Source organism: Talpa occidentalis, unplaced genomic scaffold (genome assembly GCF_014898055.3).
Source record: "Talpa occidentalis isolate TD23 unplaced genomic scaffold, MPIMG_talOcc4v2.1 talOcc4.2, whole genome shotgun sequence".
NCBI classification, from domain to species: domain Eukaryota; kingdom Metazoa; phylum Chordata; class Mammalia; order Eulipotyphla; family Talpidae; genus Talpa; species Talpa occidentalis.
Genome location: NW_023602073.1, coordinates 75,963,522 through 75,986,922, shown reverse-complemented (window position 1 = coordinate 75,986,922; position 23,401 = coordinate 75,963,522). Strand labels below are relative to the sequence as shown.

General features: G+C 36.6%; 1 protein-coding gene across 2 annotated transcripts in view; it reads left to right on the top strand.

The window, feature by feature from the left end:
- Positions 1-2,512: 2,512 nt before the first annotated feature.
- Positions 2,513-23,401, top strand: part of RAB23 (RAB23, member RAS oncogene family) — a 26,289-nt gene continuing 5,400 nt past the window's right edge. The window contains exons 1-6 of one of the 2 annotated variants that reach the window (XM_037519911.2): positions 2,513-2,570; positions 8,674-8,890; positions 10,843-10,928; positions 19,751-19,907; positions 21,644-21,726; positions 22,532-22,624. In XM_037519911.2, the coding sequence (XP_037375808.1) occupies positions 8,736-8,890; positions 10,843-10,928; positions 19,751-19,907; positions 21,644-21,726; positions 22,532-22,624 (574 nt within the window). In that variant the 5' untranslated portion in view covers positions 2,513-2,570; positions 8,674-8,735. Of the gene's footprint in view, positions 2,571-4,296; positions 4,336-8,673; positions 8,891-10,842; positions 10,929-19,750; positions 19,908-21,643; positions 21,727-22,531; positions 22,625-23,401 lie in introns of those variants that run through there. The other variant, XM_054698900.1, reaches the window with a different exon arrangement.

The following is a 23,401-nucleotide window of genomic DNA, read 5'->3' as shown; positions in this document are numbered from 1 at the left end:
CTGGCCGGCTGGGGATCAAACTTGTGCTGCATAGGCTGCGGACAGCTTCTCAGTGCTAAGCCTAACCCCCTGGGTCACCAGGGAGGCCCCCAGTTTTTGTTTTTTTAAATAATATTGCTATGCAACCATTGCATGAATATCTGTTTGAATCCTTGAATTCAATTCTTTAAAGCATATGCCCAGCGTGGAATAGTTTGATCATGTGGTAATTCCATTTCTAATCTTATGTGGAACTGTCAAATCTTTCCATAGTGGCTGCATCATTTTACATTCTTACCAACAGCACATAAGGTTTAGCATTTCTCAAATCTTTGCTAACATTTGTTATTTTCTGTTTGTTTTATGACTTGGATTTCCCTAATGATTAATGATATTGAGCCCCTTTTCAGGTACTTATTATTTGTAGATCTTTGAAGACATGTCTATTCAAGTATTTCCCATTTCTTAATCAGAGTTATAGCCATGTGTGATTTAACAACCCCGCCATTGACTGCAAATATGACAGTGGTCCGATTAGGTTTTACCATAATTATAGCCAAGATGTGTAGTAGATTGAACTATCTAAGTTTATGTAATTACACCCTATGATGTTTGCACAATGACAAAATTAAAATTTCCGAATGGCACATTTCTCACAATGTATCCCCATCGTTAAGTGACACATGACTATCAAAGTTTAAGAGACACTACCAATCAAATGCTAGAGATAAATCCATTGACTCCGACATTAAATAATGCATTGGCTATCTGATATTAAATAATCATTGTTTACATCTACAAAACTATCGCTATTACAGATAAAGTTGTAAATATTTAAATAAAAATTTTTAATTAAAAACATTGTATGTGAAACGTAATTCACATACAGTTGTACCGAAAAATGTACGTAAGGGGAGTTTGGTGAGTTTTCACAAATGGACACACGTGTTAACTAGCTCTAGAACAACCTTATTAAGCACCATGGAAACCCTTCTCCCAGCCATTATCCTCTTCCAAAGTAACTATTATCTTAACTGTTAGCAGATTACTTTCCTTGCTTGGGGGTTTTATAGAAATTGAATTACTCAGTAAGTACTTTCCTGTCTTTTTACGTTCAACTTAACGGTTCTGTAGTTAATCCATGTTGTTACCTGTGTTTGCTGACTACTGTCACACAGCTGACGAGTCTTCCATTATATGAAGACTGTGAATTTATTTGATAGCCTTTTGCGTTACTTCCATTTGGGAGACATACTAAGACAAATGCATATCTCTTTGTTGGTGCGCAGTAAATAGGAATTTCTCTTGGCTGCAGATAAGGAGGGAACAGCTGGGTCATGGGGTATGCTCCTTTAGTAGATAGTGCCAAACTGTTTTTAAAAGCAGTCATTGTAGTTGATGTTCCAGCAGCAAGGTAGAATACAGTTACTGTGCATCCTCACTAACTTGATATTTTCCATCTTTCTTCCTCTGTTCTTTTAAAAGCAGTCATTGTAGTTGATGTCCCAGCAGCAAGGTAGAATAGTTACTGTGCATCCTCACTAACTTGATATTTTCCATCTTTCTTCCTCTGTTCTTTTAAAAGCAGTCATTGTAGTTGATGTTCCAGCAGCAAGGTAGAATAGTTACTGTGCATCGTCACTAACTTGATATTTTCCATCTTTTTTCCGCTATCCTCTATTCTTTTAAAAGCAGTTATTGTACTTGATGTTCCAGCCACAAGGTAGAATACACTTACTCTGCATCCTCACTAACTCGATATTTTCCATCTTTCTTCCTCTATTCTTTTAAAAGCAGTCATTGTAGTTGATGTTCCAGCAGCAAAGTAGAATACAGTTACTCCGCATCCTCACTAACTCGATATTTTCCATCTTTTTTCCTCTATTCTATTTGAAATTTAAAAACAACCGAAGGAACCCTTTTATTGCTTTCATTGAGAACCCTTTAGTTTCTAGTTTGGCCCTCTGAATTATTAACCATCTGAGGCTTCTACTTTGCCCACAGTGGGCTGTGAGTCGACTTTGCTCGACATTTTTGCTCACTCAGCAGACGGGTGTCACCCAGTCCGGCGCGGGGGGTTGAGGGGGGGGGGTCCTTTGAATTCTCTGGAAGTCTAATCCCTGTTTAGGCGAAACTTCAGCGGACTTTCTCCGGTCAGTTTATCTTTCCAGCCTCCCCACCGCGCACGGGGCTCCCCCGCGGCCCCGCGAAGGCAGAGCAGCCGCCCTCTCCGCGCCGGGCCAGACCCGGGAGCCGCGGGGCGGGGGAGCCGGGCCGCGCGGCGCATGCGCAGCCAGGCCGCGGCCGGCGCATGCGCCGCAGCGCGGCGGGTCCACAGCTGAGGGGCGTCGCGTCTCCCGCGCCCCGCCACCCCCGGCGGAGCGGCTGCTGAGCCGCTTGTTCTCAGCCCTGACTGCCAATAAAGTTCGTTAAAAAATCGTAGTCATTCTTAACAGAGCAAAAGAGGGCGCGATCCAGCCGGGCGGTCCCACCGGGCGAGCGGGCGCGCCGGGAGGCGGCGGCGGCAGCGGTTGCGCCGCGACCAGGACGAGCGGGTCCGCCGGGCGGCGGGTCGGCGCGGGCGGGGGAAGGTGAGTAGCGGCGGGCGCGCCGGGGTGCGGGGCCGCGCTCGCTCCCCCTCGCCGCGCTGAGGGCGCTGAGGGCTCTGAGGGCGCTGAGGGCGCCTCCGCTCCCCCGGGGGAGGACCCGCCCGTGCTCCGCGTCCCGGGATGCGCTCTCTCCCGAGGCTGGGGAGGGGTCGGGGGCTGGGGCCTCCAGGCCCGGCTTCCCTTCTCCCGGCTCGGGCCGCCGGGCGCCCCTCCCGCGCCCCGGAGCGCGGAGCCCAAGTTCCGATCGCGGGAGGGGGGCGGCTGCCCCGCCCGGCGCCCCCTCCCCGCAGCCCCCGGCGGCGCGGCTCCCTGGGTGTGGGTCCGTGGAGCTGCCCTGTGGGCGGGAGCGGCGCGCTGGAAGTAGGTCGGGGCGCTGCTGCCGCTGCCGCTGCTCCCGCCCGGCCGGCCGCTCGGCTCCTTGCGCCCCCCCCAGCACCCCCGGAGGGAAGGGGCTGCTCGGGCGGTGGGAGACACTAGCGGGGGCGTTAAGGGGGGGGGAGAGTCCCAAGCTCGCCTCTGGCTTGGAGACCCCCACGCCCGTACCCCCTGATGTCCGACCCTCTCCTCACCTCCAGCCCCACCCGTCCCTGGACTTGCGCTCTGAGGCGGCTGGAATATGAATGAGCCAGACTGCAGTTTCGTTGACACTGGCTGCCACGGAATTCCTTTCCTCGGGAGACCCGAGGAGCCCTCCTCAGCGCTCAGGCAGCAGAGCTGGAGGGTGTGTGACAGAATAGGAACTTCACCGCCAAGCAGCTGTGGAGCCTGGAAAGGGCTCCGTCCTGCTCTGGTCCTGGGTGGCTCTTAACATCTTGTGGGTGGCATCGTTCAGTCTGCGTTTTTATCAATAATACCTGTAGTTATGGACAGGCTGTTAGGAAAAACAACGATTTTTTGATCAGGGAGTTAGGTCATCATTTCCTTTGCGGATTTACTAGACTCTGTTGCTTGTCAAAATCTATGAAATTAATTCGAGGGAAAGTGTGTTTATGGAAAGCATTACTGTCACAATTTTGTAATAGTGTGCTCAAATTATGCTTATTTTCTAAGAACTGAATTCTTTTGACATAGTGATTTAATTTGATAGAGTAATAGTGGCTGATAATCACAAGCGTGTTCATCTCATTATACTTTTTTCTTTAAATTTTACTATTTTTAAAATTATGGTGGAATTTACTTTTTTTGGGGGGGGGAATGTGGATTTCTATGAATTTTAGATCCGTGTTGCCACATGATGGGATAGAGAACTGATCCAAAATTTATGCTATCCTTTTATAAACTTACCCTTCCTTTCCCTAACTCCGGGCAATTGTTGATATTTTTCAGTATGTCATATAAATGGAATCATGTAACCTTTGATGCTGACTTCTTTCAGTCAGCACAGTGTCTTTGAGATTCCTCCAAGTTGTTGCATGTATGTTTTTTTTTTTTTTAATTGCTGAGTAGTTCATTAGATAATGTGCCTCAGTTTGTTTATCCATCCATCCATTCAAAAAACATTTGTATTGTTTCCTTTTTTGGTAGCTGAATAGCGCTGTGAACCTAAGTTTTCGTTTCTTAGGGTATTGCTACTAGTGGGATTGTGTGGATACAGGAAATGTTTAATTTATAAGAAACTGTCACTTTGTTTTCCAGATTGGCTGTATCTTTTTTGCATTTCTCACAAGCAACCTGTGAAAGTACCAGTTGTTCCACATCCTCTCTAGCACTTGGTATCTCGTATTTTTTAATATAACCATTCTGATAGGTATGTAGTGGTATTTTATTGTAGCTTTAATGTGCCTTTAGCTAATGGCTAAGTGAGTACGTTTTTATGTTTATTTGGCATAATCTTTGAAGTATCTGGCCAGGACTTTTGCCCATTTTAAAGTTGGATTGTTTGTTTTTTTCAATTTGGAGTTTTGAAGGTTCTTTATGTGTTGTGTATACAAGTGTGGGATAGGTAGGTGTCATGCAAATATTTTCTCACAATGTGGCTTGTCTCTGTTCTTTTAGCACTGTCTTTCTGGGAGCAACCGTTTTTAATTTCGACAAAGTCTTAATTTATCATATCTTTCTTTTATGAGTCTTTTATGGATCATCTTTAAGAACATTTCCTAATGTCAGGTTGAGAATAAATGTTTTCTTCTAAAAATTTTAATTTGCCATTTAGATCTATGATCCATTTTAAATTATTTGTATCAGGTGCAAGTTTAGGTGAAAAGCAACTCTTTTTTTTGTATATGAAAGTCCAGTTGTTTCATCACCACTTGTGGAAAATACTCTCTTTAGCCCACTGAACTGTTTTTGCACCTTTGTCAAAAATCAATTGGCTGTATTTGCGTGGGTCTATTTTTGGGCCTTCTGTGCTGTCCCATTGATTTATGTATCTTTCTCTTAGCCAGTCACACTTTCTTGATTAATGTAGTTTCATGGTGTCTTAATGTTGGATAGTGTGATTTCCTCCATTTTCATTCTTTTTTAATATTGCTTTTTGAAAAAGGCTTTTCCTTTCTATATATTACTTACAATCAGCTTGTTTCTAAAGAATATCCTGCCTATACTTTGGAATTGGCATTAAAACATAGATCAATTTGAGAAGAATTGCTATTTTTACTTTGTTGAGTCTCCCAGTCATGAACGTGATATGTCCATCCACTTTGGTCTTTATTTCATTAACATTTTATATTTTTCAGTATACAAATGTTGTATGTATTTTGTTAGACTTATGCCAAAGTATTTAAAATTTTGGAAACTATTGTAAATGTTAATTGAAAATGTATTGGTCTCAAATTGTCCATTGTTACTATATAATAATACTATCAAGTGTTGTGTGCTACACAACAAGTATCTTATGAACTTGCTAAACTTACTGGCTCCAGGAAATTTTTTAAAAATTATCCCTCGGAATTTCCTATATGTACAATCATGCCATCTGTAAATAGAGGTGTTTTTTTTTTTCTTTTTCTGCTAATTTATAAGCATTTTATTTATTTTTGTTGCCTGTTACTTTGGCAAGGACTTTGTATGTAATGAATAGGTGTAGTGAAAGGGACAGCTTTACCTTGTTCTCCATTTTAGGGGGAAAAGCAATCATTCTTCAGATTAAGGATAATGTTAATGATAGGGTTTTTTAATAGAAACCCTTTATTAGGTTGCAGATATCCTTTTCTTTATCTAGTTTGCTGCGTGTTTTCTCACAAATATATTTTAAATTTTGCCAAATATTTCCTCTGTATCAATTGATGTGATAATGTACTTTTTCTCTGATTATGTTTACTGATTTTTTTATGCCTTTTTTTTAATAAGATTTATTTATTTATTTATACAAGCATTGGGTACAGTCAGAAGTGCGGGAGGGTGAGAGAATTCACCAGAGCCAGAGCAGGGAGCAGAACAGATAGACCTACGAAATACACTGCTGATGGGAGCAGCGGGCGGCAGGAGAGCGCGCCATGTGGGACCCTCACCGGCAGCCGGGGAACGAACCGAACCGGTGCTGCAGAGGCTGCGGGTAGCTTCACAGCCCAGGGCTCAACCACTGCGCCACCAGGGAGGCCCATGTTGACTGATTTTTGAATATTGAACCTGCCTTCCATTCCCAGAATAAAGCCCACTTGATTGTTTATTTTAATATATTGCTGGACTAGATTTACTAATATTTTGTTGAGGATTTTTGCATGAGGGGATACTTTGTCCACTTTTCTTTTTTGTACTATATGTGGTTTTGGTATCAAGATAATGCTAGTTTTATAAAATAAAAGTTGCAGGGTGTTTCCTCCTTTTATATATTCTAGAAGAGATTATGTATCATTGGTGTTAATCCTTGAAAATGATTTTGGAAGAATTGTTTGGTAGAACTGTCCAGTAAAACCACATGAGCCTAGAGATTTCTTTTTGGATTTTTAAGTTATAAATTCAATTTCCTTAATAGTTAAAGGCCTATTTAAATTATCTCAAATTGGATGAGTTGTGATTGTTTATACTTTAAGGAATTAGCCCCTTCATTTAAATTCCCAAATATATGTGTGTGGAATTGTTGTTTTTATTTTTGGGTCTGCAGAGTCTCTAGTGATACCCCTATTTCATTTCTTAGTGGTAATTTTCTGTCTTCTTTTTTTCCTCTGTCAATTTTATTGATTTTTTTCAAAACATTAGCTTTCTGTTTCTTTATCTTCTCTATTTTCAGTTTCATTGATTTCTGCTTTTATTTTTATTATTTACTTTTGTTTGCTTTGAGGTTATTTTGCTCTTCATCTAGTTTCTTGAGCAACTTAGATTATTGATTTGAGACTTTCGTTCATTTTAAGGTGAGTATTTAGTGCTGTAAATTTTCCCTCTCATTAGCTTGTCCCATCAACTTTAATACTCATTTTCATTCAATTTGATAATTGAAAGAAATTTCTCTTGAACTTTTTTGGCCCATGGATTGTTTAGAGAAATGTGTGTTTTTAGTTTTAAAATGTTTTGGGGATTTTCCTGTCAATTTTTTGTTACTGATTTCTAGTTGTTGCACTGTGGTCCCATTATTTTAACTTTGTTGAGAGTTGGTTGTTTTTTTGTTTTTTTTTTTTAATTGTCTGGAATATGTTCTATTTTGGTATAGGATCAATGACTCCTTGAAGAGATGTATATTCTGCTGTTGTATGGCCAGTTCTATAAATGTTGATTAGATTTGATAGATTTATTGCTTTTGGAATTTCATTTTGTTTTATCTATAGTGTTTTTCCGCACATCTCTATATGTAATTTCTTTAGTGGTTGCTCTGTTATAACTAAATATATATGTATGCAATTTATAAGCCTATTGGTGCCAACATTGGTGCCAACCAGCTCAAGTGAAGTATAGAAACCTTACTTCCCTTTATATCCCACATATAATTATCCTCTCCCACTTATAATCACTTCCCTTATATATCTTCTTTACAAATATTGAAAACCACATTGGACAATGTTATAATTTTTGTTTCAACTGTGAAACATTTTTAGAAGACCAGAAGAGAAGGGAAATTGACTACCCATATTTTTGTTCTTACCATGTTCTTTTGTTAATTATGATATTCCAGGCTGGTTGTTTTTGAAAAACATTCAATTAATGTCTTAAGTGGACATGCGAAACCTACACTTTAAAAAGTGCTCCTGGATTATTCTTATGATCATGCAAGTGTGTGAAGCAGTAGGGAGAAATAGTGAGACTTAATTAAGGACAAAGAAAGGAATTAGGGACAAGAATAGCACATTTTAATTGTTTGTTTTTATTTAATCCATCTAATAGAGGGATTTCAGTTGTGGTAGCAGAATATAACTAACTAGATGAGAACATAACTAGTGATTTTAAGAAGAAATATGAAGGAGGTGACTTTCTATTCGCAGTCTAAAATGTAAGGTACATATTCTCTTACCTTCATTACATGAAAAGCTATAACAAGTCTGAAGTTAAAGAAAGAAGAACGCTTGGTATAAGGTTATTTATAGAGGATTCATTATAACCTGAGCAGCAAAGCACTGTAGCCAAGAGCCCAGTGCTGGCACATCTGTACATTATTAAACAAATATTATAATCTTTGGAGTGCCTTTCAAGAGACATTACTTCTTAACCTGTGAGGTGGAAAGTCAGTTTCCTTAGATTTTGTGTGTATTGCCCATTTGGTGGTAACTATGGAGGATTTGTTATGTTGAATAAAACTACCATTTTTTAAATACTTAATTTTTTCTTTATGCCAAGTGCTTTATGTATTTATTTATTAATCAACAATCCTATGAGAAACTGAAACTTGAAGAATTGTGAAGCAGTAACTTCACTGAAAACACAGAATTAGTAAACGGTGACTTTAAATCAGATTTTAGTACCTGTAACCCGTAGTCTTTATTCTTTATGGAAAGAAGTACTATATAATCTAGGATTTTTTGTGGTTGTATAAGAATTCAAAAATGAATGAAGTTTGTCCCTCCTTTCAAAGAATTTACGTTATCTAAACGGGGTCAGGAGGTGGCCTCTGTAAAATAAATTCTTGTAATGCAGAATAATTATTTTGTGATAATTATACTCTTAAAAATTTTGTCCAGTTTTTTTTGTCATAAAGAAATACTTTCATTTTAAACTGCAGATTTGAGAGAGACGATCTGATCATCTGGAATTAAAGTTGGTGCAGAAATCTCAGCTCTAAAAATGTTGGAGGAAGATATGGAAGTGGCCATCAAGATGGTGGTTGTAGGGAATGGAGCAGTTGGAAAATCAAGTATGATTCAGCGATACTGCAAAGGCATTTTTACAAAAGACTATAAGAAAACCATTGGAGTTGATTTTTTGGAGCGACAAATCCAGTATGTACTTGATCATTTTATCTTCTCAGTTTTAACTTGTGAACTGTGTCGAAGACTTCCATTGGAAAAATAGTAGCTAATTATAGTGCTACACAAGGTTAGGCATCTAGTGACCATGGCTCCTGAGATGGTTGGTGGTGGTTTTCAATCACTCTTTTGTACATGTATCTTTATCCCTCTCTTTGTGCCTCATTTCATCTCTTTTCTTCCTCTCAGATTTTTCTTTTTATCTTACTCTTCCTTCCTCACTTTCTATTGTTTGTATTGATTGGTGGCACCTTGGGTACTTCTAAAACACAAACGAATGTTTGACTCTAATGAGATTCTTGCCCACTGTTTTATTTGGAAGGAAAGTTACCTGTCTCTCAGAAGTTTTTATCATTTATATGACGGTATGCTTTTGTTTAGAATGTTTCAGTTTTTTTTTAGACTGAGCAAGACTATATAGAAGTTTGAGAATTAATCATTTTTTTTTATTTAAAGAAATAAGAGAAAGCAGATTTAGGAGGATTAAATACTCATGAAAAAGAAATCATGTCAGGAAATCCAGCTGGATTTCTAAACACATCAAAGTGACACACTAAGTTTTTGTCATAAGTCCTAAGAACTCTTAGGGCTATTTTAAATTATACAAGACAAATTAAAGTGTATTACAGAACTAACAATAAACAAATCTGACTTAATTAACCCAGACATTATAATGTGTTATTTTACAGATTGTTGAATTTCTAACTTATATTGTTACCTTACTTTAAAAAAAAAAATACTTCTGTGGTTGTTTCCTTTCTTATGACATGTTTTAAGAGGATTCATTTTAAGTCTTGATAATATTTTATATTTTATACTTGTTATCTGAACCAAGTAGGTATTTTAAGTAATATTGTTATTACTCATACATTCCATATTTGTATTTCAAGTATACAGTTGATTCTCATTATTAGTAGTTTCCATGGTTGCAAATTCACTGAACTTGGATAACATTTATGTGTAACTCCAGAATCAGTATTCTCAGTATTGAGGTTGTCACTCTTTGGACACACACAGAGAGCAGCAAAAATTAGAGTTGCCCTACAAGTTTATTCTCTGCTGAGGTGGAACAAGCCAGCCTTCTTCCTTCTTGTTGCATCTCTCATTTTATAAATAAGTGTCCTTTTTGTGTTCTATTTTTGTGCTTTTTGTTGGTGATTTTGCTGTTGAAAATGGCCCTCAAGATAGCGCTGAAGTACTTCCTAGTGATCCTAAGTACAAGAAAACTGATGTGCCTTAAAGAGAAAACTATGTGAGTTAAGTAAAAGCTCCTTTCAGGCATGAATTATAGTGCTTTTGGCTGTGAGTTTACTGTTAATAAATTAACAATATATATTAAACAAGGCATGTTTAAAAAGAGCCACACAAAAACCAAAAATGTAACCAAGAGCTTGTGGGAACTAACCCTGTATTTCCTCTAGGAGCAAAAGTTCAGTATTTGTTAAGTCAGTGTTTGCAGTGATTTTGTAGAGCATAACTACTAAAAGAGAATGGACTGTATGCAAAAAATAGAGTATAATTCTGAGTTACAGGTCAGCCAAGCAGGTAAGTTGCTCCTTTTCTTACTTATCCTGTTTCTTGTACTCCAGAATCATGTAGAGAAAGGAGAGTAAGCACTGACCAAAGAGAATTCCCCTTTGCCAATTCTCCTAGTCTTAGAAGCACCACTGACTATGAGTTTTGTTGATGGAAAAGAATGATGAGTAAATCTAAACCATGAGTAAAGTTGTCATTTGGAGGGAATGTCTTTTATTTTTTACTTTCATTATTGATAATGGTAACAACATTTGAAAATATTGACTTTGCAGAGTGAAACCAACAATGTAGTTTTAATACCTTCAGATTTGAAAAAAAAAAATGAACCCCAAACTGTATTACTAAAGACATTTCCTTTACATATGAAATAAATTCATCTCTTGTTTCAGAGTTAATGATGAAGATGTCAGACTAATGTTATGGGATACAGCAGGTCAAGAGGAATTTGATGCAATAACAAAGGCCTACTATCGAGGTAAATTGTGGGACTTTTTTATTTGGGTGAATTTTTTGGCTAAACAAGTTTTGCTTTCTGTGTTTCCCATAGAAGGATTTCCTTTAAGAATGCTTAAATTAATATCAAAGTATTTTTTTAACCTCCAGGTTACTGTTCTTGTGAAAAGATAAGCTGAGGCATATTAACATTTTAGGAATTTATTTGAGCATGAATTGATTCCAGTCAGGCAGCACCAACCCAGAAGACTTAGAAGCTGGGGGGAAAATTTTATAGAGGAAAAAACAGATGCAATATGGGATATTAATGATGGGTATAGCTTAAGAGCTGGCTGGCTACTTGAAACTGATTGTCCTTGGGTTTGACTTTCCTATCCATGAGGTATTTATTTTTTTTGTTTTTATATGGAAGTTGAACTTTATTAGAACTATATACATGATGGTCCTCTCCATGAGGTATTTAAAGTCTTAAATTTTGATTTGCTTACCTAGGCACTAGAGCCACCTCAGTCTAATGGTCTCTTTGTTCAATTAATTTAATATTCTAAAGATTTTGTTGAGCAATAAATAATACTTTGTGCTATAGACAGTTTGTTTGAGTCTGCCTTAAAATCATATGACTCCTATAGGCCTTCCCAGAAAATGTTAAATGCCTTCTTACCCCAAGGAAATGATTATATAGTTGAAAGTAGAAATTCTAACATATAAAAAAGCAATGATTTGCATAAAGGCAATATTTTGTTATGATACATGAAATTGCCTTTTCAGTGCTATAGGAGTTCCGAGAACTGTGACATACACGTGAAACGAAGGAATCACAAATATAGGACTTAAGACTCTAAAGTGTGGCATTAACATTCTTAAGAAAAACTTAGCTTTTGAATGGAACTTAAAGTTTCCATCAGCATTTTCCTATATAATCACACATTAACATTAAGACTACCATAGATGTTGCTTTTTTAAATTGGTATCAAGGAAATTTGATTTCCAGTGCCTGCTTAAGAAAATATTTTGGTTCCTGGAGAAATTAAGAGAGTATACCTCTCACTTATGTCACTTAGTAATGCCACCACTACTTACTGCTTGTTCTATTAACTGTGTTCTTAAAGTCTTCCCTTACATAATAGCTTTGATCCTTTTCTAAGACTGCTAATTTGGATTTTAAGCACCTGTATCATGGTGTGAGGTGGGAATTATATTCCTTCTATTCAAAGTTCTTTATAGAATAGATTATACTTTATCAGATTATGAATTTCATCAGCATTGACACTTTATTAACAAGTCCTAAATGTACAGTTATTCTTGAGTAAAGGGTATTTTTATTCTTTTTATTTATGGGGTTAATTATTACCACCACAGTTCCTGCTCCCATTCCCCTGCCCCCTCAAAAAAAAATGAAACCTACGTGGAAACACCAAAAAGTATCAATAGTAAGATTACATGAGACTTTCATTATTTTCTTTTTATGTACCTAGCTTTGCCCCCTAAGTTCTCAGCATGAAACACATGTTCTCTTGTGAGGAACAAAAGTGGGTTGGGTTATTTTCTAAGCTTTTGACAGTTTGATATGGTAGTATTTCTTTTTAACCTCTATGACTATTGTTGGAGAATGTATTTACCACTATGTCCAGTAATTTAAAAAGGCAAAATTTATGTGTCTGTAATCATCACAAATAAAGTTTAACTTAAAAAAGATGAACTAGTAGTAAAATATCAAAAATGATTTGATTTATATATAATTAAACAGAAAATGTTGGAACCATTTAGTGAGGTAGATCATTTGGATCCCTGATTTAAATAAGTAAATAAGACCAGGTAGCTAAAAAATTTTCTTTTCAGGTATTACTTTCTTTGCCATAAGATGGGTAGGGCAAACATTTTTTAAATTTTACAATATGGCTATGTAACCTTTTTGTACTTCTCAGGTATCTACAGATAATTCTGTTTCTCTTAAGTAGGTTTACAGAATATGTTCTTTGCCAAATACTAAAAAGAGATTCCATAATTATAAGTATTTGCATCTTAATTTACTGTGGATGATGTTTAATTTTGTTTTTACTTTGTTCATTTGGACTAAAAGACATTAAACAGTTTTGATTCCCCTATATTTAACATTTAACTTTAGTGATCTTAGGCATTTAATATAAAACTGTTAAAAAGTTATCTTAAAATGTTGCATTTCATTTGTGGGTGGTTTACTGTTATCTTAAAATGTTAACGTTTTTGATGAGCTACATTAAAATGGCAAAGAGGGTGAGATACTGAGACTGTTTTAAGTTCCAGCTTTTCCTAAGTTGTAAGAATAAACATTTACCACAACACAGTTTGAATTAAGGAACAGTGACAATTATACATAAATTTGAGAAGTGGCATAGTGAACACTCTTTTATGCTTTCCTTTGATGTTCCATCAGAATAATTTTGGTTGTGACAAGAGAAAGGCAATTTCTTTTTTTTTTCTTTTTTTTTCTTTTTTTTTAAAATTAATTAATTTATTTATACAAGCACTGGGTACAGTAGGAAGCGCGGGAGTGTGAGAGAATTCACCAAAGCCAGAACAGGAAACAGAACAGGCAGACTAATGAAATACACTGCTGAGGGGAGCAGTGGGCACAGCAGGAGAGGTCTGTCACGACATGTGGGATCCCAGTGCTCAACCGCTGCACCACCAGGGGAGGCCTGAGAAAGGCAGTTTCAAACTGACTTAAAAACTACAAAGGCTTATTGATTTGTTTAGTAGAAAAGTCAAGAAGTAGCAGATTTCACTTGTGGTTTGTTCTGACTGTAACCTCATTGTTTCCCTGGCCTGCCTCCCTTCCTCTATAGGGTTCCTCCTTGTACTGACTTTCCCCTGGGTTGCAGGATTGCTTCCATCAGTATTGGAAAGCACAGGTTTAGTCTACAACCTTAAGGAGAGAGGTTACTTCCCACAACAGTGGGTCAAAAGTCTTGCGCTTTCATCTGATTAGACTGCCCTTGACCAGATTGCAGTAAGCAGCCTGAGGAATGTGATTATCCTAATTGGATTGGCAAAAGTAGGTTCCCCCTCCCCCCAGTAGAGGGTAGGTTTAGCCTGCTTAGACCATATTTGCTCTTTTAATGGAGGAGACCTGTTCTCAGGGAGGAAAGGAAACTGGTTGCCAGCTACCAGTAGACTACCAAGTAATAGATCGGTAATAGACTACTAGCTTCTAGATTCAGATGATGTAATTAAATAAAAACAGGACTAAGAAGAGGACATTAGGATTAATGATAGAAAAACTGCCTTATGAAAGTATGACTTAAAGATCTATGTCCTAGAAATTACTATTTAAGATTCATAAAAGCAAACATGTATTTTAAAAAAAACAATTCAGTTGAAAGGCCTGTTATACAAAAAGCCATGGTAAAAAGGCATTATTTATGTTTTTGGAATGCTGGCTTGATTGTATAGTAAGACATGCTGAAACATGACCTTCTTGTAAATAAGTTAGAACACAGTACAGATCTTATTAAGAAGCCTGTGGGGATCCTAAATAATTCCTCATAAACTCTTCAAAGTTCACCCTAGGCAGTAAAAACCATACTTCATACAGAAAGTTACATACAATGTAAAAATTGATTTTCATTATAGTTTTTTACTGTGATTTGGTCCTAAGGAAAACAAATGCTTCTGACTAGTAATATATGGAAATGTGGTTAGACTTGAGACCTATTATCTGAGATTATATACATAAATAAAGGAAACCTCCTTTTTTAAAAGTATTTTCACAAAGAAATGGAAGATAGCTCTGGAAGAGAAGCCATTTATAAGTTACAGTTAAAAAATAAGAAATAAGGAAGGACAGAATTAGGCTCTGCAATACAGTCAGATTTGCTTTGAAATTATATGATCATAGAATCTGACAGGTTGATTCATTGAATAATGTTGTATACTTTAGATTTTATTGTGTCTCAAGAAGAAAGGACAATTATTTTAAATCCAGAGTAATAGCTATAATAGTGGATAACGCCTGTTTGTGATTGACTTTTGCCTTTGTGAAATTTTATACTATGTTCTCTAGAACAGTGTTTCTTTTTTTTTTTTAAGATTTATTTTTATTTATTTATTTATTTATTTATACAAGCACTGGGTATAGTCAGAAGTGCAGGAGGGTGAGAGAATTCACCAGAACCAGAGCGGGGAGCAGAGCAGGCAGAAGGACCGAAGTACACTGCTGAGGGGAGCAGCGGGCGGCAGGAGAGGTCTGCGCGCCATGTGGGACCCTCCTCCAGTGGCCGGGGAACAGCCAGGGATCGAACCGGCGCTGCAGAGGCTACGGGCAACTTTGCAACCCAGCGCTCAACCGCTGCGCCACCGGGGAGGCCCTAGAACAGTGTTTCTTAATCTTTAATGGTCAAATGAATTCAATGGGGAGGTTGTTAAAATGCAGACTCTAATTCAGTAGATCTCTGGGTGGCTCTGAGATTGTGCATTTCTACAAGTTCCCAGGTCACACTGATGTTGTGGTCTTTGGTCACACTAAGAACAAGTCTTCTTGTAGGGTCTTTCAGTGATTTGAGAACAGAACTACTCTCTACACAATATGTGTCTTGGGAAATATTTTCTGAATTGTACTCAGAAATAGTAACTTTTTTGGAATGGTACAGTAATTAGGGATAAGCCTTTGCTATTGGTGATCTAATAGTTAACACCAATAGTTTATTTGGATCTCTGTATTCCTAATGTGTAGATAAGTACAACAGTTTATTAATTATTAGAAGTGACTCATTTGTGGGAGGTTTACTGTTATCTGTAATGATGAGGTAAATTTTCCAGTGTGTGATTGTTAGGGTAGGTAGTATTGAAGGAAGATTAAATTGTAGGAAAATAAAGGTCTTTGTAAAATGTATGGATAAAAAACACTAGCTGCCATTAAATAGCAAAGATGTAAGATAGTCCAAATGACTACTGCAGAGAAATAAGAAACATTAACTTTCTTGAAGATGATGGTATCTACATAGAACTGGAGGTTAAAGGAAAAACAAGGAAGGATAACAATATAGCTCCATTTTTGAATTAAGAGTATTTATAGTAATTGGTAGACTGAATAGGCACAACTTATAAAGTTATCAAAATGCAACTTTCATTTTTGCCTGTCACCATCCCTTTACATTTGATTAGGGAATATGAGGCGGAAACTTCTTTTCTTGACCCAAAATGAAAATTCCCTTCAGTTCATGTCTTTCCTGATCTCTCACAAGTAATTTTTCTCAACTGCCTCCAAGTTATTTCTGGTCATAAACATAATCATCTCAGTTTGGTAATTAGAATAGCTGGTCCTGTATTAATCAAAACTACAGGTGTAACTTAACATTAAATCTCTTATCCTCTTTGGGGCTTTCAGTAGGCAACCAGCTGTGGTCTGAGAGGAGAATATTGGTCACTTCACTCCTCCCACCTTCTCCCCTAGATTGATAGAGATGGTTCATCTTTCTCCTGGTAATGCCTTGAGAGACCAGAGCACTTGGCAGTGCTATTGTTGTCTGATGTTGGGGGCCTGTGGATGGTAGCTGTTTAAATATCATTCTTTCTCTAGGTAACTGTCCTGGTTCTTCAAAGGGCCCAAGGTTCCCATTCTTGGTGATATTTTTTCTGGCCATGTGTGCACTTGATTTCTGGAAGTTGCTTTGTACCTCTGTGGAATTAATTTATTTCTTCTTCATCTGCCTTAACGTCAGCCTCCCATCACATGCTCAATAGTTCCCTTGGACATGATTTAAAATGACTCCATGCTAGCTCTTTTTAGATGTGGTATCTTTACCTATAAGAAATTCATGTGCATTCTTGACCCCACTATTGGTGGGAGCACAGTTACTTCCATGTAAGGTTGTTTGTTGTCTTTTGCTCTTGCTTTTTCACTTTTGCTCCCAGCTACCTCATCTTTCTCAAGCTTGAGTCAGCGCACCGTCAGTCCAGAGTGTCTGCCAGTTGCTGGGAATACATGTCTAATTCTTTGAGTGGTCATGCTGAGCGCATTCCTTCTAGATTGAGATGGAGGATAGTACCGCTCCCATTCCACTCTACCTTCTTGAGAGAGAGAGAAGGTTTGGGGTAGACAGTAATTTCTCTAAAGAATTCTTTATAAAGCTTCCTTTTCCCATCTTCTCAATAAAAAGTTCTTGAAGTGTTAGAGTTCTAGAGTTGTATGACATTTATATCCATTTTCTATATAAGTTCTGCAAAAAACGATCTTTTTTTCCCACATGCTTTTGAATCTGGTATTTGTCATCTATTTTATTGGTAACTCAGTCAAAATTTTGTGATAAGGATTGTCTTTTAAAATTTTTTAAATGTAGATTAGAAAGAGCATTTTGGTCATTAGAGTTTCCCTAAACATAGAAGAACCATGGTGAATCACACAATTCAACAGAGTATTTTATTTGTATAGATAGATGGTAATGTTAAGTTAGGGGAAATTAAAACAAGTAGTCATCCAGTGTTGGTCATAATTACTATAACAATAAAAGTAGGTCACACTTTATTTTTATTTAAACTAAATATATTTAGTTTAAATCAGATGAGGTGGTTGCAATAAAGATCTGAAGTCTTACTATCAAGTGAACCATCCTATTCTGGAGATTTGTATATCATTCCTTCTGGAGGTTATAACTTATGCTTTCATCTAATTTCAGATTTTTATATTTTCTGTAGTTCTTTTTATGCTATCCTTCCCCTCTGTCCTCTTTACATTGGGTAAGTCTATTTTTCTCTCGCAGTTTAATACACAGTTGTCTTTATTCTTATGGTAATTGTCTTTACTTTAAGACACCTTAAACTGACTTAATTTTAGTCTGCCCGTTCCTCCAACACACAATGTAGTTCTTGGCACAACTGAATGGGAGTCATTTATTTGGAAGGTAATCCCAGGAAGGGCAAGTGAGAGACTAGCAAAAGAAAGGAGAAAAACTAACAAAGGATACATTAATGAGCTAGTTATTACTGTAGGCAACTGGGTAATCAGTCCCTCTGAGGAACCATTTGGACATGCTTCTGGATGATTCCACCAAAGTGAAGTTGAGGTATTTATCCCACCTCCCAAAAGCTGAAACTTCCCCCCAGAGTATTAATTCCCCTTAGGGAGTGTGCTAAAGCTAGGGTCCTTTTGAAATGTCAGAACACCCCTGAGGTAGAAATTCTGAGCCACCTGCATATGTATGAGATAGACTCTATGAGAGGTAGGGAGGCCAAGGGGCATGTGCAGGGAGGACAGGGTGTCTCTTACACATATTTATGTTTGCTTATCTCCCTTGATTCCTTCCACATACCATAATTACACTTTTCTCTTCAGAGGAGCACTTTAGCATATTCCCATATTCCTTGTCTCCCCATTCAGAGCCATTCTAAATAATTTTGTGGTTGTTGCGGACAAACTTTTTTTTATCCTTTGATCCTTAACTTTTCAAACAACATTGCACTTTTCTTAATCTAATTAATTCCTATTGCCTGCCCCATCTTTATTTTTCTGTTTTTTTAAGTGTCTGAGATCTTCTATATCTGGAAATATCCTATTGGGCCCTCAATTTTAAATGACAATTAAATTGATATAAAATTTAGGTTTAAAGCTAAAAAGTAAAAAAAAAAAAAAGTTTTATAATAAAGTATGGGTTCTTAAAGTATGATTAAATAGTGTTTTATTTGTAGTTTAAGTAAATGTTAGCATTCAAGTAATTATCAATTTATTTACCAATGTATTAATGTCATTTTTTCAATTTTATCTCCTGAAATTTCAAGAAAGTCTCAGGGGTCAGTGTGTGTATGTATATCTGTATCTGTCTCCTCCCTCTCTGAATTTTGTATAATTCATTATTAGGTTTAAAACCTGTATAAGAGTAGGGAAGATTTTTCCTAGGTGAAGCTTTTGCTTTTGCAGTAATAGTAACCTGTTGCTTTTTTTTTTTCATTGGAACTCTTTTGCTTTCTACAACCTTATCTTTGGTGACATGCTAGCCTTTTTGACCTTAGAGTGTCTTAAGTAGCCCAGGTGTGCATATCTGGAATCTGAGTAAGAACTTTTGTACCTGAGGGATCTGAAAGGAAGGAGTAATTATTGGAAGACATGCATTGATTCCAGGAAATTCTCTTGCTGATTTTCCCTATTTGTGTACACAACTGCTTTTGTCATGCTGCCTGATTTGATAGTTGATCATTTGTAAAAAAGCTTCTTCCAAAAGGCTGTTGCTTAGATATTATCAACCTAATCTGACAATTGATAGCTAAAAGAACAGTGTGGGAATTGTACAGTAAAACAGGATAAAAAACTAAACTTTTCCTCACTATTTTATATATATATGTGTATATACATGTTATATAATAAAGTGTATATTTTATTCTTATACTGATTCTCAAATTATGTTCCTTATTTCTAGCATTCTACTCAAATTAATTGTACAGATTTTCTAAAAAGTAAATAAAATGAGAAATACTTTTTCTCACATTTTTCTTAAATTTGTGCTAAAAGAAATGAAGCAGCAAAAAATGACAAATACTAAAAGGAAGAACTTGACAAAAGCCTGTCATTCATGTTTTGTTTACTATTCCCCCTACCTCTAACAATGTAAATCTTGTCAGTTTTTCATGATGTTCTGAAAAAGTACATAGTTTTGAGGGTACCTTGGTACCTGTCAGTTTGAGAACCACTGTTATTGATAAAAATTGGTTCTTTGAACTAAAAAATAGAGTTTATATGTTCAATAATAAACTGAGTGCTACAAAAATGAGCAACAATTAAATAAAAATTATTTTGAACAAAAGTAAAAGTTGCCCTCACCTTGCATAATACTGTTTCATTAATGTAAATATCGTTTTTATTTTGTGACCTTACAGGAGCCCAGGCTTGTGTGCTTGTATTTTCTACCACAGACAGGGAATCTTTTGAAGCAATTTCCAGTTGGAGAGAGAAAGTAGTAGCTGAAGTTGGAGATATACCAACTGTACTTGTACAAAATAAGATTGATCTCTTGGATGATTCTTGTATAAAGAAGTAAGATGGCTACTTTTGAAGGGGTGGTGGTAATTCTACAAAGTTAAAGCCTATTTTAACTTTTGCATGGATTTAACAAATTTAGGAGAGGTTTTCATAAATACTGCCTATACTTAAAATTTCTGGGAGATATTCTGTGTGATTAGTTTTAGCTAAAAAATTCACATTGAACCATAAGATAAAATTAAAGGAAGAAATTTTGAAGGCTTTTTTAGAATTTTAGTCTTAGGACCTTGCATCACAAATCCAATTTTTAATGTTAAGTAAATCTAGATATACTGATGTTAAGAAAAACATCCTTAGATGTTTTAACATCCAGAGTAAGTAGCTATCTGGTGTCGATTAATTTAAATAAATATGTTCAGATTTATATTGTTTTGTATATTCAAAACTAAGTTCAAATATGTGAACACAGTTTAACATCCAGATACTCTCTGTCTACAAGTATTTGTTCATTGCAATATTAATCTTTTTTTGCTAGCTTTAAAAGTCTGCTTGATTTTTACCTTATTTTAAAAATATGTTCTTACATGAGTTATCTGTTTCAACCCAAAACTTAGTGGCTTAAAACCACAGCTATTTTATTATTTCAGAGTTTCAATGGCCTTGGAAATTTGGGTGTGCCTTAGCAGGGTAGTTCTGCTTTGGAGTTTCTCTTTCCTGCGGCTGCAGTCAAGATATCATCTAGGTCTGAAGTCACATAAAGGTCTGACTGGAGCTGGAGGATTTACATCTAGGGTGGCTCACTTGGCTGTTGGCAGGAGGCCTTAGTGCTTTGCCCTTTGGGTCTCTCCCACCTGAACTGCTTGAATGTTTTCAAAACATGGCAATTGGCTTCCCCCAGCAAGTGATCTAAGAGAGAGCAGGGCAGAATGTCTCTTATGACCTAGTCTTAAAAGTCATATACTATCACTTCTGTATAATGTGATCACACAAACCAGTCTTTATTACAGCATGGGAGGAGATTACACATGACTACACATGGGTGTGAAGACCAGGTTGGCGGGAGGGTGGAGGGAGGGGGAGAGCAGGGATTGTTGGGAACCATTTTGGAGTATCTCTATTATAATCTTAATAAAACTAAAATCAGGACCCCACAATCAGTACTTCTGATTAACACTAAAATTAGGAGCCTAATCTTATAGACACAGTCATCAATATACTGACCCTGCTTTGGCTGCAGGATAGTTTCATAGTTAGTAAAAGTAAAATGCATTGTAAGATTTCAGCATGTAATTAGATTCAAATATTTGTAAACTCATGAGGGAGAAAATGAAAGTATAATATAAAATAATATTTAGTCATTTTAAGGCCAGACTTTAGTGACTTTATAGAAAAGTATCTGTGTATAATAGCTGGTAGTTATCACCTGGGAGTAGTGGAAACTAAATATCCCACTTAAGCACTGAGAACATAGTTTTCAACTGATCTGGAAGATTTGACACCCCCCTCCTACCAAATTATATTCAGTAAATTAATTAAAAGTGATTTTATTTATTTTATTTTTGCATTCTTTTATTTAATAATCTTTAATTCTTTTTAATTGAGATAACCAACAGAGCATTGTATTAGTTTTCGGTGTATATATAATGAATGATGTTTACATTGCCAGCTGACTACCACAATAAGTAAACATTCATTGTCACACATAACTACAATTTTTTAAAAAAGTGACTTGTAAAAACCAGTTATCAGAAGTACTTTTATAAGCTTATTCCTTTTTATTTGATGAATAGTGAGGAAGCTGAGGCACTGGCAAAAAAGTTAAAGCTAAGATTCTACAGAACGTCAGTGAAAGAAGATCTAAATGTGAATGAAGGTAAACTGCGTTTTGTTTTTTAAAGTTTAGGAACAGGAAATTTGTTTTATATTGCTTTCACTTTTTCTATTATCTTTAAAAATTTTATTTGTAATGAGAACAGAATTTTCTCTTTATCACCGATCATTAAATATAAAGTGATGATTCTTCAAGGTTAGAGTCCTTAATTACTTACTGTTTTTGATCACTTGTTATTCTCTACAGAAAAACTCACAGGGTTTTGTGTTTCTTTAATCCTTAAAAACTATGCATATGTGTGTATGCTTATGTTTTTCTTGCATATCTTTCAAAATCACAATTTTAGAGTTCTGTGGTAGTAGATATGCCATTAGGTAGTTATGATGATTTACTTATAATAATTCCCAGTTTAAGAAAATAAGATTAGGGAATTTTGTTAGTTCAGAATTGTACTTGTATACATTGCAATTCGATTGTTGCTCAGGTGTCTTCTGGACAGTTTTTTTTCTTCTTCACTTAAAGGAGACTTTAGGACTGAGTTTAATGTTACTGAATGTTGATCAGTGTTCAAGCACATAAAACTAAAAATTCAGGGGCTATAAGTATTATCTCATTTCTTTACTAATAAAATACCACTATATATTTATTAATATTACCTTTATAATTCTCAGGTAATACACATAAATTCTTAAAAGTTGAAGTTTTAAACTAGATTGTATATTTCTGATTCTAATTTAATTTTATATATTTTAAATAAATATAAGCATTGCTGTAAGTGATGTGAAATAACAGATTTTATGTGCATAAATAATACTGATCCAGTAAGGTTGCTTTTTTCTAATTCTAGTTTTTAAATATTTGGCTGAAAAATACCTTCAAAAACTCAAACAACAGATAGCTGAGGATCCAGAACTAATGCATTCAAATAGTAACAAAATTGGTAAGTACCCAGGAAACTGTAGCCCCATGTTTACTTGGTATATTTATTTTCCATTCATTATAATCATATTTACTTTTTTTAAAAACATATATTCCATTCTTTAAGAAATGTGATTAGAAGACATTAGGTCAATGATTATTGTAGAAGACTCAGGTCTCTTATTAAAAAGTGAGTTACTAGATTTTTAAACTACTGAATTTTCTAAATCTATTTGTTATATTAAGACATAGATGAGGGCCTCCCTGGTGGACGCAGCGGGTTGAGCGCCACTCTTTGAAACTGTCCACAGCCTCTGCCATGTGGGTTCCATCCCGGCAGGCCGGCGAGAATCCCACATGGCACAGCAGACCTCTCCTGTCACGCCCGCTGCTCCCCTCAGCAGTGTATTTCTGTCATCTGCATGTTCTGCTCCCTGCTCTGCCTCTGGTGAATCCTTTCAACTTCCTGCCCCTCTGGCCTGTACCCCAGCTCTTGTATAAAAATAAAATAAATCTTTAAAAAAAAAAAAAGACACAGATGAAAGTTTTTTTTTTTTAATATTTATTTATTTATGCATACAAGAGCTGGGGTACAGGCCAGAGATGTGGGGGGTGGGGACGGTGAGAGGATTCACCAGAGACAGAGCGGGGAACAGAACAGGAGACTGATGAAATACACTGCTGAGGGGAGCAGCAGGCGAGTCAGGAGAGGTCTGCTGTGCCATGTGGGTTGCTCGTGCCGGGGATCAAACTCATGCTGCAGTGTCTGTGCTGTGGTCTTAACCCATTGTGCCACCAG